Here is a 17,526-nt window from a genome sequence, read left to right on the forward strand (position 1 = left end):
CAAGTTAAAAACTCAGTTGCAATGGTTTAAAATAAATTTCATAAATTATTTCAAGAATTAAACGTAACCTATTTCGTTAGTTCAAGTTCAATATCATCTGACCATCTCACATGGTAAATGTAAAGATATAGCTTATCGTTAAAATTAGCATGTTATGTACATATGTGTACGTCATTAATTATTCAAAACACTCGGGTCTTCTATTGCACTGCACGCCTTTGGTTTTTCCTTAATACTTTTTAAAAATATCCCTGGGTTTTGTCGGTTTACGAAACGTATGTATGATTACCGTTGTAGTGAATTAACATAATATACGGAAAAAACCATTTGTCCGTGTTATTTACTTTCGATCGTTACCTTAATATATTGTGTATTATATTAATCAGCTCTTTAATTGTTGTTTTCGATTATCTTAACGGTTCTACCTTCGCACAAGACGCTGCTCAGATTACAAATTTATGTGTAGCGGGGCGTTTCTGGATGGCTATGCGCAGCGTGCAGATGACCTTGGGTCGCCATGACATTTAAAAATAATAGTACTGCTTTTGGTTAGGCAGATAAAATATTGGTATTCAAAAATATCTGATGATGCATTATATTCTTGGAAAAACCATCGTTTAAGCTTATAAGTGTGACAATACTATGCTTTGACTTTCTAATATTTTAAATGAAATGTGAAGAAAAAAGAAATGTGGACTGACGAAGATTGAATTTAAATTTTAAAAAATCTTACGAGATTGTGACCATAGGCACAAACACTAATTCAGTAGGATTTTGTTTACCGAAACATTTAAACAACATATTCATTAAATAACATATTTATTACGCTGTAGTCTGCTTTCTTGCTAACTTTTTCTTACGTAACAATTGCTTCTTTTCTTCTGGTGTTTTCTTAAGACCTTTCATCTTTCGTGTCTGTAATCTTGGGATATCCTGCTTGCCTATGTGAATGCGTCCAAGTTTTGTTCCGAATGCATCCTTTGATATATTCTTCTTTGTTAGTGGTTTCACTTCACGTGGTATCTTACAAGATTCCTTGTAGAGATCATCTGACGCCAACTTAGTTCGCCTTAATTTGAAATCTATTGAGGGACCTGAAACATATTCATTTAAATTTCATTAATACCTCGGTTAAGAATTTTATTTTTGCGGGACGTGTGTAAATCGGCTAGGAAACGGTTCAAAAGTGCAGGTCACATAGACTACAACCATTGAGCTGCAGCTCAACAACTAAATCGTCAGCTAACAACTTGTCAAGAAGTACTATAACTATGTGTGCTGTAGAGCTGAGCTAGATTATAAATCTATGCAGTTACAAATTGAGTTGAGCTGCTGCAGTGGGGCTTGGAGCCTACCCTAAGTTACCAATGATTAATTTTCGCTATTAATTAAACAAAAATATATCAAAAATCATACTAGCATTGTCTTTGCAGGGCATGGCTACTTAATTTGGCATCCTAGACAAATGATGGCTCAATGCCATGTGTCTGACATGCGAAGTTTACTAATGGTGGTTACAAAGTTCCAGATAGATTATAATTTGATTGTCATAACACACATAATAAGAGAAATTATTCCTTATATTACCTATTTCCTCCAATTCAACTCTGGGTGTTCGCTGCCCACTTTTCTTTAGCAGAATCCTATAAGATCTAAAATAAATTGAACCATTTTCGGTTGCAGTGAAACTTAAAGCATGCTCCAACCCTTGCAATCTTATGCTTTCAACCTGAAAAATACAATTAAGAATAATGTAAATTTGACAAACAATATCCATAAAATATCTTAATGTATGACTTCTTTGTCCTTTCAGCACTCATCTTTCCTTTATCCACTTAAGGTTTAGTGTTAAAATGCCAAATTATTATTGAAACATATAAATAATAGATAGAAATGTTTCATTCTTTTCCAATTTATGTATTGTTCATTAGTTGAATTACGAAACTAATACAGACCTTTTCTCTGTGAAAGAAGTCAATAAACAAGGATTTTAATCTCTTTAAATCTTGATTCAAGTCCCATGCTGGACCGTTGAATATCAAACAGGGCTTTAGTCCAGCCAACACCTTCATATTATGAAACTCCTTCATGGCTTTAAATTTGTCAGCGCCCAATTCTATCATATCTAAGATCCCATAGTTAAATGTTCTTCCGAGTATTATGTTATGAGGACGCTTCTTGCTATGTGATCCAACACCAAACAAAGCGGCTTCCTTTTTGTAACACATCCTGAAATTCAGTTATAGAATATTTTTGAAATCAATAATATCAAAAGACACAATAAGTACATAGGTATGTATGGAAGTCTGTTGTGCAATTTATTATTTATATCATTTAATACAAAAGCTACATTATTATATATAAAATAATAATACCAGGTGTATTATTATTTTCTTAGTTTAGTTTAATAAATAATGAGAAATCTAGAATTATCATTAAAAAAATGATCCAATGTCTACCACATTTACTCCCAAACAATATTATTTTTTTAGGCTATACTGAATATGGTAATCTATAATCATTATTTCATGAAATACTAAGGATAGTTTAATATTTTTAATAAATAATACGACTTACTTCTCGATAAGGCTGGCATCTTCGAAGGGTACGAAATCATTTTTTCGGCTTAAAAATGCGGCATCAGGCTTTTTCAAATCATATACATCTTTTAAAAGTTTTCTGGTTCTGTCTGACGGATTACGTCCTTGTAGAAAAATACATTGTTTCGGTCCTTCAACAGGCTTTGGTTCCTTGGCAAGTAAAACTTTTTTGCCTTTGCGCGTTGTAGGTTTTCTGAAAATTATATTAAAAATTATATCAATTAAATTCGCGATTTGTTTCACATGTAATGAATGTGTCAAGTATTACTTTATACGTTGAATAACAGCCATTTGAATAAAGATTAATTACGAAAGCACTTATTTTATGTTATTAAATTCAACACGTGTTTGAGTTTGAACACTAACATTCACTGTCAATGTCATTTGTCACTATCTGTCAGTCAGCAATGACGTTAGGCACACGTTTTAGTGTTACCAAGCAGAAAATGATTTGCCAGAATAAAAAGGACAAAAAGTTTTTAATTATCTAATTGTCTATTTCGAAAAAGTTTGTAAAAATCTTCAAAAAAAATCGTAAATATTTTTTAACCTTTGAACTTCAATATGAAAATTAATAGATATAACAAAATCCATGCGTTTATTATTTATCTTACTGATAACTGATGTTGGTAAAAAATCTTGTAATGTATTAAAATAAAATTTGCTCGCATAGTAGGATTCTTAATCTCCTTTGACCTTTGATATTTACTGTCTGACCCAAATATATAATAGTTTTGTATTTGATAAACTATTTTGTTTTAGGTATTTATAAACAAAGTTCTATTTCTATATAATAACTTCCTATTTTTATTATCAAATAATATCGCTCTCGGAACTGAAAGTACTGCTGTGGGATTAAAAGGACACGACTCCAAGTGTAATCTAATAAAGGATTTCGATTAATCATTGTCTTGACGACCTTTTCAAATTCTTGAATTCATATTAATTATGGGACTTAAAAGGTACTGCGCAATTGTATAAATTGTAACTTCTAGTCTATTTTTTATCAATTTGTTGCTCAATCCACTTTAATTAACTAAGATGAACTTTAAATTAAGTGCTTATTTTTGTATCTGACTTAAGTGTGATCAGAACTATAATTTACTTATCGCTAGGTAATGTTAGTCTATCATGGAAATCACTTTGAGGAAAACTTCTGTAATTTACAAGGTAGCAACTACGTAGGTAGATTAGGCAAACCAGTTTCATTTTGTTTAAGGCATTTAAAACTTGATGTTATTAGTTACACTGGGGCTTGTGAAACAAGTTGTGCAGACGCTTCTTCGATTTGACATTCACAATAAAATATAGAGGGTCAAGCTAAATTATGCCGCCTCTGTCCGGTTCTGATTTGACGCAAAGCATAAAATTGCATGTGATGTTACGCAAATCCCGACTCCAAATGGTCTTTAGTCGGTGGGTTATTTGTTGCAAGATCCAAAATAGCTCCGTATTTTCGTGGCTGTCATATCTTTTACCATCAGGTGAATGCCCTAAACATACTGTATTAAATTAAAAAAGCGAGCAAACGCAGCTTTGTACCTTGTAGACTTATAGCTTATAGTATTTAAAAAGTTTAAGCATGGGATGGGTTTCACTTCAAAATCGACCAATTACTTTTAAATAACCTTATATCTTACAATAAACATTCTCACAATTATTGCCACGTGAGAAGATGCGGCGAAGCGGAAACTAACACCAGACATGAGTCGACGTAAATTCACAAACGGAAATTTGATATTAGCTTGACGTAAAGATACCTTTAAGGTCAGACAATTGCTAGCCGATAACCCCTCACAACCACTATTAGCAACCCTGGAATCCTTAAATCTAAATGACTATAAAAGTGACTAAGTCAAGGAAATTACAATTTAAATTACATTATTTAATATTTACATTTACGTACTTAAAATAAACATAAACGTTATTTGACATAGTATCACCACAAAACATGAAAAAGATACTGCTTAGATCGGATCAATAAAGCAGAAGACAGAAATTGTTTTGAAATTTTGCACGATGTGTGAAATGTGATGTTCGTGGATATACAATTACAGAACAGTCTTAAACCTTCGATGTACAACATAACACTTGTATTATATTTAGAGATACATACATGATACATGTTAAGATTTGAAGACGGACTATTAGTAATGTGTATGTCATTTAACTACTTGATGATGAAACATGAACTGCGAAGTAAATAATAGACGTACTACTAAATACAAGATAACCGGATTTGTACAATCTCATTTTCTAAAATACTGATAGGTTTTAAATATCAATAAATTAAAAAAAATCTTTAACAAATAAATGCAATGAAAATATGGAGTAATTAGTTTAATGGCAGCCAAGTATGGAATTTGTCGTTTGTCTGTTTACAGAATTGAGGCATGTTGTCGCCAACATACATAAATATCCGTGAAAAACATTACCCTGCAAAGAGCAAGCTAATGTATCACACTTACGCGGCATAAAAGAAAAACTTCATTATATTTAAATTACTGATATATATTTAGTCCTTTAATTCAATTAATTTGAATTAGTAAAATCAGAAAATAAAAATAAGCAAAGAGCTAGATTAAAACTAAACATTAAAATATTGAGTAATTTTAAAACATGCTGAGATTAAATTAGTAACTGGAATCTAAAGTTGGTAACTTGTTTTACATCGCGTTTGGGGAATTACCTGGCAATATTTAAGCGCAATATTAGTGCCAGATTTTATAATACGTTCACTAAAAACTAAACAGGTATCTACCCAAATATATCCTAATCAAATATAACTTCATCATATACCCATACGACCTAAGTTATCACACTAAACTCCGATTTGTTAATTATATTTTACGCCTAAAAAAGTAAAACACATAAAGTAACTCGTTGTTTAAGAATTATAATTATAACTAACGGACCCGACAGACGTTGTCCTGTCTACACGTCTTTAATTTGAATAAATTAATATGAAGTTAATATTTGATGAAAATTGTGAATCTAAACCATTCCCAGATCCCCTTGAACACACACAAAAAATTTCATCAAAATCGGTCCAGTCGTTTGAGAGAAGTGTTCAGTGACATACACACTCACAGAAGAATTAGATATATAAAGAAAGGTATAAAGAAAATCATTAAAAGGTATTTTTTTTATTTCACCGACTGTGGTTTCCGTTCTAGGAATCTGTGAAAATTTGTATATGTTGAAGTCGAGGCATACATAATTTGATGTCTCAAGTAAAATTAATACTATTTTGGTACGCATTGTTTTTTTACGACAGCAGGGGTTAAACGACCGGAGGGAACACGGTTGTCATCATCGACGGCTATGGACGTCCGCAACACTAAAAAACAACTACTTTCACTTCTTAAAGGACCCTAATCTTTTATTCTCTAAAAATAAATGTACTACATTTATTTCTTTGGCATTTTTTTTTGTTTTCATGCTTATCTATATTAAATATAATTTGAGGTATTTTAATAATCTGTTGAAAGTTTTTTTTATCGTGGTACAACAACAATGATAAAAACGTATCAAATTTAGAGAATCCAAAAAAAAACGGTTTCCAAAACAACGTTGCCAAGAAGAATCATCGCTTAATTCTATTTCATTGATACAACAAAAAATAATAAATTACATTGCGTATTACAAACTGGTTGAACTTTACAAAATAACAAAAAAAGAAGCGACTTTTTTTTATTCTACGTCAATAATCAAAATTTTTTATGGCCCAAAAACCTTTTATATATTTTATTTCGATTTTCATTGAAGTTATTATTACATGACGTTGTTATTTTGAATTTTTCTACTTTACGTAGCACCGCATAACAGGCTGCAGCTAACATCATGGCTTATGCGTCAATAGAATTAGAGTTGATTTGTTTAATTTTTCATACATTTGTTGCGACTTGCACTGAGAATGTACGTCGAAGTTTAGCTCCAATATATAGTGTGTTCTGTTCTGTGTGACGTTACAACGTGCTTGAGCGCAGCTAAATAAGCTGCGGCGCATGTGTCTCGCCGATTTTAATTATTGTGTGAATTAATTTGGCAAATTCATAACGGATCACGCAAAAGTAAGTAAATAAATCTATTGTCATGTTTCTGCTTATTAATATACATATAATAATTTTAATTATAACATGTAATTAATTTCTTTTTTGTTTACATTAAATTACCCACTTTTAATAGCATTTTTTTGTTGATGATCTTTTAATGATGCTATAATTTATTTTAGTTATTCGTCTGCTGTACTAAAAGCAATATTGTAGTCTTTTCTATAAAATTCTCGTGCCACAATGTTCGTAACAATATTCCTTCGAAACGGCTTGACCGATTTTTTTTTTAATTTTATATGCTTTTTCAGTAGGTTTGAGAATCGGTTACTATCCGTTTTTTATTCCCGCGCAGACGATAGCTACTTGTATCTAAAAAAAATCTACGTCATATTAATCGTACAGGGAAATAATTATAATTCAAGAATATTCAAATAATCTAATTTTATATTTATATTATATTGTTTATGTTTCATGTTATAATCTTATTATAAGCTTGTTAATTAATATTAAAACATCATTACCCGGAACAGTAAACAATCAAATTGTAATACGTATTTTAATCATTGTTAATTGTCGTATAGATACATATATATGAGATGATTCCAAGAGTCAGGGTTGGACCATTTAGGTCAGGAAACGTCTGTTTACTGCGCACCGAGGTGATTTCCGCAGTTCCTTATCAACAAATTGCGAAGTAAAAACCTTGAATGCCAACCACTTTCATACATCATACCTTTTTAAGTACATAGAAAATGTGTTAACTAGATCTCTTGAAATAGTATAAATATATTATAAAATAAAATTGGATAATGTATAGTATTATAGAATAAAAAATTAATTCTACATAGCATAAAACACTATCCAAATTTTCCAGCAATATTCAGAGATGGCTTATGATTATTTAATCAGATACTTAGTAAAGTTTTCTCATAAAATAATCAACCTACGCGGAGTCCCTTATTGGTTAGCAAAATGATATTTTTGTATTCCAAAATTTGCCACATTAAAAGAAGTAATGAAGTTGTTCGAGTGTAAAATCTATTTTTCTCTCTGTCGTAACAATAAAAACTTAAAACAAAAAAAAGTGCAACTACATCTGGTGATCACTTCAAACAGACTAAAAAATATCTGTTATCCAGCTATAAAGGTTAAAATATGAGAATTAAATCTGCAATTGCATATTTATGTCTTAAATAATCAACATCGTAATAGTATAATCAAATAAATCAATCGTTAAACAAAAAAACAAAATATAGATGTTGCAAGGAATCAAAACATTTCGTCACTTCGACTGTTTTAACATCAAGTATTTTATCTATATTTCACTCAATAATATTTATCTATTGATTTTTAAACTAGCTGTAGACCGCGACTCCGTCCGTGTGGTATTAAAATAATCTTAGTAACTAGCTTATGTTTTCTACCAAACTATGTTCTCCATCAAAATGTCAAATTTCATCAAGATCCGTTGAACCGTTCTGGAGATACCTTCTAACAAACATCCATCCATACATCAAAACTTTCACATTTATGATAATATTAAGAAGTAATGTAAATGTTAACCTTGGCTTATATTAATGAATATTTCTATATAAATAAATTATTTTTTTTACAAGTTTTCCTGGTGGTACATTAACATTAAGTAATTTTACCACATAAAAACCTTTATTGTTTATATTCCTAATAAAAAACAATAATTAAAAATAATTATTAAAAACACTACAGTAAACAGCTTTTATTAATTTTGTGTTATTAATAATTTAAAATAATCCTTATAACGCAAACCGCGTCTATAATTATATAAGAAATAGAAATTGCAAGAGATTTCACAAAATGGTTCATACCATAATAACATCAATAAAAGAAACCGGTTAGCTTATTAAAGTGAAACTTAATATGAAAACGACCACACTAATGTTTTGCTAATACTGTTATAATACATTTAGTCTTGTATAAGCTTTACATTTTACAAAAAGCACTACTAATACCTAATGGCAACCTTGAAACAAAGATTAACCTTTATATTAGCGAACAGGTTCTAGCCAATTATTTTTCCTAACATTTCATAACAATACTACATATATTAGGTAAGTTACTGATACTTTTAGGGCCACAACATAAAAACCTAGGCAGTGTAACAATTACATTTGTCACATGTCAATCCTTTTATCGGACGCTGATGTTAGACATTACCAGAAATTGACCTTAGTGTAAAATTAGTGTCACCAAGACTATAAGTTCTTTAGTAATTATTGTACGATTTTAAACGTGGCTCATATTTATAAGGATTACATGTTTGGAAATTTACGAACAATAGTATAACACCTACATTGTATTTGCTTTCAAATAACGTTTATCATACGCTTTTTTGGCGGACTATGTTTTTAATATAATTCCCGATGACAAGTAATTTAAATGTTAGCAATACATACATACATACTTTAGCTTTGAGTTTTATTGCTATAAAGGGCGAGTTTTATTTATGTCTTAAAATTAACGTAACAATAATTTTATTTTTAACTTCAACTTATGTTAAGAAATAATGAAACAATAGTGAATATCATATTTTTTATTATTTATAATGATTCAATTATCACAATGCTTATATTTGATTAATCTTCGCATTTTTGAAATATCATTGGTTATTCTTGGAATCACCTTGAACCAAATCCTAAACTACTTGAAATATGTGCGTGCATAATTAATTAAAAAATACATGGATATTAGGTAGCTTCGTACGTTGATAATTGAGAGCTTGTGTTTTGCAATGATTCACAATATTTATGTTGGATCAGTTTGTCAGGAGAGGCTTGGCTCGTCTCGTATTGATAAAGAAACATACAATCAGTCTGCGGACCCGTCAGTGTCCTATCACAGGGTGAAAGGTCAGTTTATAATATGGTTAAAATATTATACGCTCGATTAAAAAACAGCACATCAATAGAACTGAATTATCTGTAATTCGGCAGACATCACGAAGCATAAACATTAATTGACATTGTTAGTACAAAGTTCAGTAGATTGAGTTACAAACATTTGATAAACCTACATTTTATAATAGGTATTTCAACATTACTCGGTGATTATCAATAGGAGCAGAAAAAATTATTAATTCTTGTAATCGCTCTAATTAAAATTTAAAATGTTCATATACATCTTGCAAAAATCGAAAGCGTCGCTGTGAAAGTCATTATCCAATTTACGAGTCAAACATTATTCAATAACGCTAAATCAAGGGCCCCATGCTGCTGGTCGCTGCGTAGGCGACATTAGAAACATTTTTAGACTATCCATTCGTCGTTTACACACAGCACGTTAGCAGACGTTGTTCGAAATTCGCCGTTATAAAAAATTTATTCACTCGCTCGAAAAATTCCAAAGGCGATGTGCTAATATAAATCACATTCAAAATGACTTCTGAAGATGAAAATAAACTAGACAATATGAATTTAATGGGTGAGTGTCTCAAAATTTAACAATTATTAGTGAAAATTTTACGGTATTACATTTTAACTTTTTTACAGAGTAAAATTTTATTACACTTCTTTTAAATTAACTGAATATATGTGATTATTTTAAATTTATAGCTTTTAATTTTTTTTACTTTTGCTTTAATTAAATTGATACTGTGAATTCGATTGACCCAATGGGAAAAATCCCATTTGGCCGATTGATCGGTAGTCCGATCGGTCAAACGGTAGACACCCGCGCATTCCATATAATTTGCTATTGTAGTCATTTATTAAAGAACTAAATTATACATCTGTATAAACAGAGTACAACATAAATGCACTCCAAATTAAATTTTCCTTTATATTACAAATTCTTAAACATACATCTGAATTCTTTTTATGTATTTCTCGACTGTCTGTGCTTAGAATAAGGATGAATCAATTTATTGATTTTCAATGTTGTTCAAATATTTGTTGAGAAAGTTATAACGCCCGTCGAAAATGATTTGCGAAAACTAGTGATTTTTTTTTAAATAATGCTTGTAAGAAATCCAAACAATTTAATTATTCAATAATAATAATTATTATTATTATATTAAATGTTATTTATTACATTGTTTGGATAACTTATATACATACAAAATACATATTATGTATGAGGATGATCTAAGCTTCAATGTGTTTAATCAAACAATTACACGTAGCATTCAAAATTAACACATCGCTAGATTACATTCCTACTTCCCGATTATTGTATTGATAGTAAATATTCTTGTGTAATGCGTAAATAATAACTAGCAAATGTTAAATCCTTAAACAATTCCCTGCAACAACAATATTATCAATTATGCCATTTACTCATTACAAATGGCTTACTATTTGTTTTTGAATTTGATTGGGTAAAATTGTCTGCAGTGACTTTTTAAGAACGGTTGAGTACCCTTTGCTATTATAAGTTCTTTATATATTGGTATTTTATATTCAACTTGCCTTTATCCCTACGGAGTGACGGCATAGTCGGCACAGGAGTAGTACTCCTCCATACATCACTACCAGCCGTCACATGAATTCACCCCCTTCTTACGCATCTCCTCTTTCACGCAAATCATCTGTTCTTACTTTGCTCTCCCTTTTCTTTTGCAGCCATCCACTATCAATATCAATTATTTATCGTCACAAATTCCTCAAAGTGTATCAAATGATCTAATTTTGTCACACATATTTCACATAATTTATTTTTAACTTCAGTGTTGGATCGCGACAACAAAGATGCTGAGAGTCAGAAAATTACTGAAGATCCGATAACGAAAGCGATCGGTGCAATCGGCAAATGGCAAATATGGATATGTTTTGTCATATTCCTTGTAAAGTTTCCAGTAGCTTGGCATCAGATGAGCATCATATTTCTTGCACCGCCTATGAATTTCACTTGCGCGAGCTCTGACAATGACTTTGGAAGCGTTTGCCTTGCTGAATACAAGAATTGTACCGACTTTCAATACGATCGTAGTGTTTTTCACGAGACGATAATTTCCCAATGGAATCTAGTATGCAATAGAGAATGGTTAAAGAGCTTAACACAGACAATCTTCATGCTGGGAATTCTTGTGGGCAACATGGTGTTTGGTCACCTATCTGACAGGTAAGTTTCTTTTAAATGTTATATGAAATACAAATTTTACTTTTTATTACGCACTTCTGTATCATCCTTTCCACTTGTTATGTATCTAGAGCCTAGAACAATAAGAACTCTTTTTACTAATACGAGCATAGATAAATTTAATGTAGTATAAATTTAACTTGCCACGTTTTATTCTTCCTTTTAACATTTCGATTGAACCTGGATATGCGTGAGTCATTGTCAGGTCCCAACGGGCGACTCCCATAAGCGATAAATTCAGGTTAAAAAGAAACCCTAATAAGCGAGAAAAAATTCGCGGTTCTTTGAACTCTCGCTTATCGATGTTCGAATATATACGAATCCCAAACCGAAGCAAGGTTTTTTAATACCATATTATATATAATTCGTATTCACAAGCAGTCGTCAGTTGTTTCGTCTGTATGATATTAACATGTTTAGGTGATAATTTGTTTTACAAGAAGTTTACAATTTACTGCAGACTCAAGAAATCGAGAATAATATATTAGGTAGTCTGCCTTTGCTGTATCATAATAAACAGTTCTGAAAGTCAAATTACTTTCGTCGATTCCTTATGCATCACGTAATTGTGAGAGCCAAGACGCAGTCGCGATCACTTCGAATAAATTGACACATCCTGTATTCATTTCGTAATACCGAATTGCACTGACTCCGGATGTCATTACTTTAGCTTAATACTCTTTGATCTAAGGAGATACGAGGTATTTCCAATTGTACTTTTATTTGTAAGTAATGAAAGATAAACTGAAAATAACTTTAACTGCAATAATTAAACCCTCAAGGATCTAAACTTGAGATTTTTGCCTATAATTGCAGATAACTTTACACTTTGTTATTTTTGCTTTAATAATATTGAATATTAATTATTAGTATGAATTTTCGTATAACTATTTATCATTACGGAATTTGTATCCGCCATAGAAACAAAAATAAATTAGATCTTTATAAGATTTTAATTCAGTGTTTATGCTATTTCAGGTTTGGCAGACGCATGCCATTCGTTGCGGCGGTCTGTCTGCAGTTAGTCACAGGCGTTACCACGGCCTTCTCTGTTGACTGGTACATGTTCACAATCCTTCGCTTTTTGCTCGCGGTTGCCACTGGAGGAACGATGGTCAGCAGTTTTGTTCTCATAATGGAAATTATCGGTGCAAAGTACAGAGAGACCGTCGGAATATTATATCAGATACCCTTCAATCTGGGACATCTAACATTGCCACTTTTTGGCTATTTCTTACGAGACTGGAATACTTTTCAACTAGCCATATCACTGCCTTCAGTCTTATTTTTAAGCTACTACTTTTTGTTACCTGAATCACCAAGATGGTTGATAACATCTGGCAAAGCTAAAGAAGCTGCAGTTATAATGGAAACTGCTGCTAAAAGGTCAGTATTATGTTGTATTACCTATATAGAAAACAAAAAAAAATTGCAATTTGTTTCAATGTCACACTTTCAAAACTATTTTTGTGATTATTTTTAGTAATATTTATATGTGTAGCGCCTGAAATTGCTAAATAGTCGTAATTTTTTAATATTGGAAACACATGTCTAAAAGGTTTAATATTTATATTCCAGAAACGGCTTACCCACTGATGAAATCGCAACAACAACACAGAAAATAGCCGCAGGACTGAGCAATGCGGATGAAGAGCATGCATCATTCCTAGCTCTGTTCCGTACTCCGAAGTTGCGTGCGCGCACTATTGCTATTTGCTTTAACTGGTTCGTTTGCGGGCTTTGTTTCTTTGGAGTGTCGCAGTACATCGGACATGTGTCTGGAGATATATTCTCCAATGTCGCAGTTTCGGCCGCCATTCAGGTATAAAATTAACATATACGTAGAATAAACTATTAAACTCTTATGAACTGAGTTATATTTTGTAACTGGTATCAACAAAACTCGTTAGATATGACAGGTTCTACGAGTATGTAAAATGGCTTGCATATGTGTAAAATTATAGGTTTATATCAACAGCGACAACACCTAGATTACTTGTAACGTTTGTGATAATGCCTTTTACAAATACTTATTTTCCGTTAATAGAAGCATTTTTTTCTTGCATCCCTTGCTTTCAAATGTATCCATTACAAAAAAATTGTACACGTAAAACTTTCAAGTTTTATATTTTCTACATTACACCTTTATTAGATAATCCAAATACTCGTACAAAAAACTGCTAATGCATACAAATCATTTTGAAGCAGACATTCTATATTGTGTGTTAAAACCAATTTCTTCATTGGAATACCAATTAGTTTTCTTCCATGAATTTAACAAGACTACTAAAATCTGTTTAAATAAAATAAAAGAACTGAATACAAAATAAGAAATTTAGAATTAAAATATTGCCAATCAACTTTAGTGCGTTGCACAGGTATTAAAAAAGAACACTTGATTAAGAGTAACAATCAATTTAACTATCCATACTTTATTTAGTAATTACTCAAATTGGTTTGTTTTTCATTTCCAGGTTCCTGGTACACTGATTTCGATATACGCCAACCGAGTTCTCGGACGTAAAGTGACTTTAATCAGTGCCAATTGTGTCACCGGCCTGAGCTGCTTGCTCATCATGGTGGTTCCGGACACTGGTGCCAGTCACTTGAGCCTCGGCTGCATCGGTCTATGGGGCATGAGCATTTCCTTCGCCACGGTATACTTGTACGCCGGAGAACTCTTCCCCACTGTTGTACGGAATTCTGGCGTAGGTTTAGCATCGACTGTTGCAAGAATCGGTTCTATGGTAGCGCCATTCGTTGCTACTTTAAGACTAACATATTTTTGGCTTCCACCTTTAGCGTTTGGTATTGTACCATTAATTGGTGCAGGACTCTGTTTAGTATTACCTGACACTCGAGGAAAGAAACTTCCAGATACTTTAGATGAAGGTGAAGCGTAAAGATCTCTGTTAATTAATGAAGGAGGCTAATTTATTTTAGTGTGATATAACTATTATATTATCGATTTTATAAAAAAAATGACAAAAATGTAAGGTAATGTAAGGTATTCTTTAGTATAAAAGTCTATTAAAATAGGCTGTGATAAGTTAAAGTAAGTTTGTAAAAAAAGTAATTTAAAGATTGCTTTATATTTTAAGATAAATATGAAAATAATATGTCCAGTGTAAATGATTTTATTGATTTTTTTTTATAAAATTCCACCGCTATCAATGATAAGTGTATAGCAAATATTCTTCAGCGTATTTGATAATACAATGCAAAAACAATTTCACGACATTTATTCAATATTTCAGCCGACGCGGCGCCTGAGAATTTATCTGTCCATAATAAATATTTTTCTGATTGATGTTTTTCTTTTTTTAAACAAGGTTTTATCTTTATACTATTAGTAATTTGTTATAAATTATAGTAACCAAAATAAGTTGTGGACGTTAGAAACGTATTTATGTGAATTTATCTTTTATATATTTACTGACGAAGAAAAATGGCTATGAAAATGTCTACCATATCTTACTAAATGTCTAGGTTTTAAATCAAACTACTTTAATAGATTGTCTATTATAGTAGTTTTCATTTACAATTTATAGTTGGTAATAAGATCATGATAAATGCTATATTGTTATGTCATGCTAACGTCGGAATATTTTATCCTATCTCTTCTTAGTACTTCGGTATTTATTATTATGAAAAAACGAAAAACCCAATTCAAATTTAACTCTGTAAGACTCGATATTTTGAATGTGTTTACAATGTTGACTGTATAATAGTAACTTCGTATAAAAAATACAATGTTTTTGCATTGAAATACATTTTAATAACAATGTTTCATTTCCTTTGTCGTAATATTTAATCTTAAGCCGTGTTATAAATATTACAGATATAGGTGACTTTCAGTGTATTACAATAATAAAATTAGCCAAGCATTGAGATGCCACTCAGTCTTATTCTGGCATTGAAACGAATACTAACTGCGTGTTACAACATGCTTAAGTCAAACAATACGTAGTAAAGTGTACTAAGAAATTGAACAAAATGACAGACATTGATCACATAGAAAATGCAATTGGAAGATTTGGTTTATATCAAACATGGATCTTAATTCTGGTTACCATATCTAGATATCCAACGGAATTTCAGTTAACAAACGTTGTGTTTATTCTACCTAGTGTTGAGTATGTGTGTTTGGATGAAGAAACATCGAATGCAACGAACTATTGTCCCTGTGATAATCCGGAATATGATACAAGCGTGATTATCAACTCAGTGACTAGCACATGGGATCTTATATGTGGAAGGACTCAGCTCGCTAGCTTGGCTCAATCCATGCTGCAAGTTGGAATTCTTGCTGGAAGTCTATTATATGGTTATAGTTCAGACAGGTACGCATTTAGATATCGATACGATGTTCGCGAAAGTCTATCATAAAAATGCGCACTAAAATTTTATTACTTTTAGTTTGATTAGTAAATCCTAGAGCATTTAAGTCAATCTTCGATTTGTACGTAGATTGACAACGTACAGACTTATTAGTTTATCTTCATTATTATAATATAAAATTAAAAAATATATTTTTCAGGTACGGTCGGAAAATCGCAACCTGTTTAGCATTTACTACGACTGTCATATTTGTCATTATATCCGCCGTAGTCCCAGAAATATGGATGTTCCTTGTATGCCGCTTCCTTATTGGTACTGGAGTCGGAGGCACTATGCTCTGTTCTTACATTCTAGTGATCGAACTTAGCGGAAAATCGTTTAGGGCATATCTAACTGGATTGTTTGAGATATCTTACCTAACAGGATACTTAGTTCATCCAATTATAGCATACTATGTAAGGGAATGGCGATATCTGCAATTAGTAACTTCAGTACCGTGGGTTTTTGTTTTATTAAACTTCTGGCTACTACCGGAATCGCCAAGGTGGTTGATAACAATGGGAAAGAAAGAAGAAGCAATTCGTATCCTCACTACTATTGCAAAAAGGTAACATTTAGAATTTACAAAATATTTATTTTTGTTTTTATTATTATATTCAGTGAATTAATTTTTTACAGAAATAATCGACCTACCGACGACATAAAATCCATCGTTGATAAAATCGAACAAGAAACACAACAAGAGCGTAAACAAGAATATGGATCATACATCGATTTGTTTAAAACACCTAAAATAAGAATCTATTCGATTATAATCGCTTTCGTATGGTTCTGTTGCGCGCACACCTTCTTTGGCATCAATCAATACATTGGACGTCTCCAAGGAAATTTATATCTCAACGTAATACTTTCAGCTGCAAGCCTTATCCCGGGAATTTTTCTTGTGATTTTGGCTTCGTTGTATTTACGGAGAAAGTTAGCAGTTATTACTAGTTTTTCAACCGCAGCGATATCTTTACTTGTATTCATTTTCATTCCTGAAGATTCTAATGCAGTTTCATTAACTTTTGCTATAATCGGTCAATTAGGTGCTTACACATCTTTTGTTCAAATATATTTATATTCATCAGAAATTTTTCCAACTATTATCAGAAATTCTGCAATGGGATTTGCTTCCATGTTTGCGAGGTTCGGTAGTTTCATTGCTCCGTTTGTTGTAAATATTGGTATAGAATGGGTTTCGATTACAATATTTAGTGTATTGGCATTTTGTGCGGGATTCTTGTGTCTACTGTTACCTGAAACTAAAAATATTGCATTGTTAAATACTATTCAAGAAACAGAAAAACCTAATGACAAATAATGTCTTATGTAACTATAACTCGATTACAAAATTATAAATTGACTTTGTCTTTTAT

At 31.4% G+C, this 17,526-nt stretch overlaps 3 protein-coding genes across 5 annotated transcripts; 2 read left to right on the forward strand and 1 right to left on the reverse strand.

Annotated features, from left to right (window-relative positions):
- Positions 1-802: 802 nt before the first annotated feature.
- Positions 803-2,997, reverse strand: Non3 (Ribosome production factor 2-like protein Non3). Its single transcript, XM_013317798.1, has 5 exons — positions 2,869-2,997; positions 2,578-2,793; positions 1,956-2,229; positions 1,588-1,729; positions 803-1,094 (listed from the first exon to the last, which is right to left on the reverse strand). The coding sequence occupies exons 1-5, from the start codon at positions 2,889-2,891 to the stop codon at positions 823-825; spliced, it is 927 nt and encodes a 308-aa protein (XP_013173252.1). The 5' UTR covers positions 2,892-2,997; the 3' UTR covers positions 803-822.
- A 3,511-nt stretch (positions 2,998-6,508) lies between these two features.
- Positions 6,509-15,077, forward strand: LOC106121951 (organic cation transporter protein-like). Of its 3 annotated transcripts, none has more exons than XM_013317787.1 (5): positions 6,509-6,673; positions 11,356-11,749; positions 12,746-13,153; positions 13,346-13,589; positions 14,242-15,077. In XM_013317787.1, coding segments are annotated over exons 1-5 (1,476 nt in total). In that variant the 5' UTR covers positions 6,509-6,672; the 3' UTR covers positions 14,671-15,077.
- A 504-nt stretch (positions 15,078-15,581) lies between these two features.
- Positions 15,582-17,472, forward strand: LOC106121957 (organic cation transporter protein-like). Its single transcript, XM_013317792.1, has 3 exons — positions 15,582-16,110; positions 16,308-16,715; positions 16,787-17,472. The coding sequence occupies exons 1-3, from the start codon at positions 15,764-15,766 to the stop codon at positions 17,469-17,471; spliced, it is 1,440 nt and encodes a 479-aa protein (XP_013173246.1). The 5' UTR covers positions 15,582-15,763; the 3' UTR covers position 17,472.
- Positions 17,473-17,526: the final 54 nt, after the last annotated feature.

This window comes from Papilio xuthus, unplaced genomic scaffold (genome assembly GCF_000836235.2).
Source record: "Papilio xuthus unplaced genomic scaffold, Pxut_1.1 DF826933.1, whole genome shotgun sequence".
Classification (NCBI taxonomy): Eukaryota; Metazoa; Arthropoda; class Insecta; order Lepidoptera; family Papilionidae; genus Papilio; species Papilio xuthus.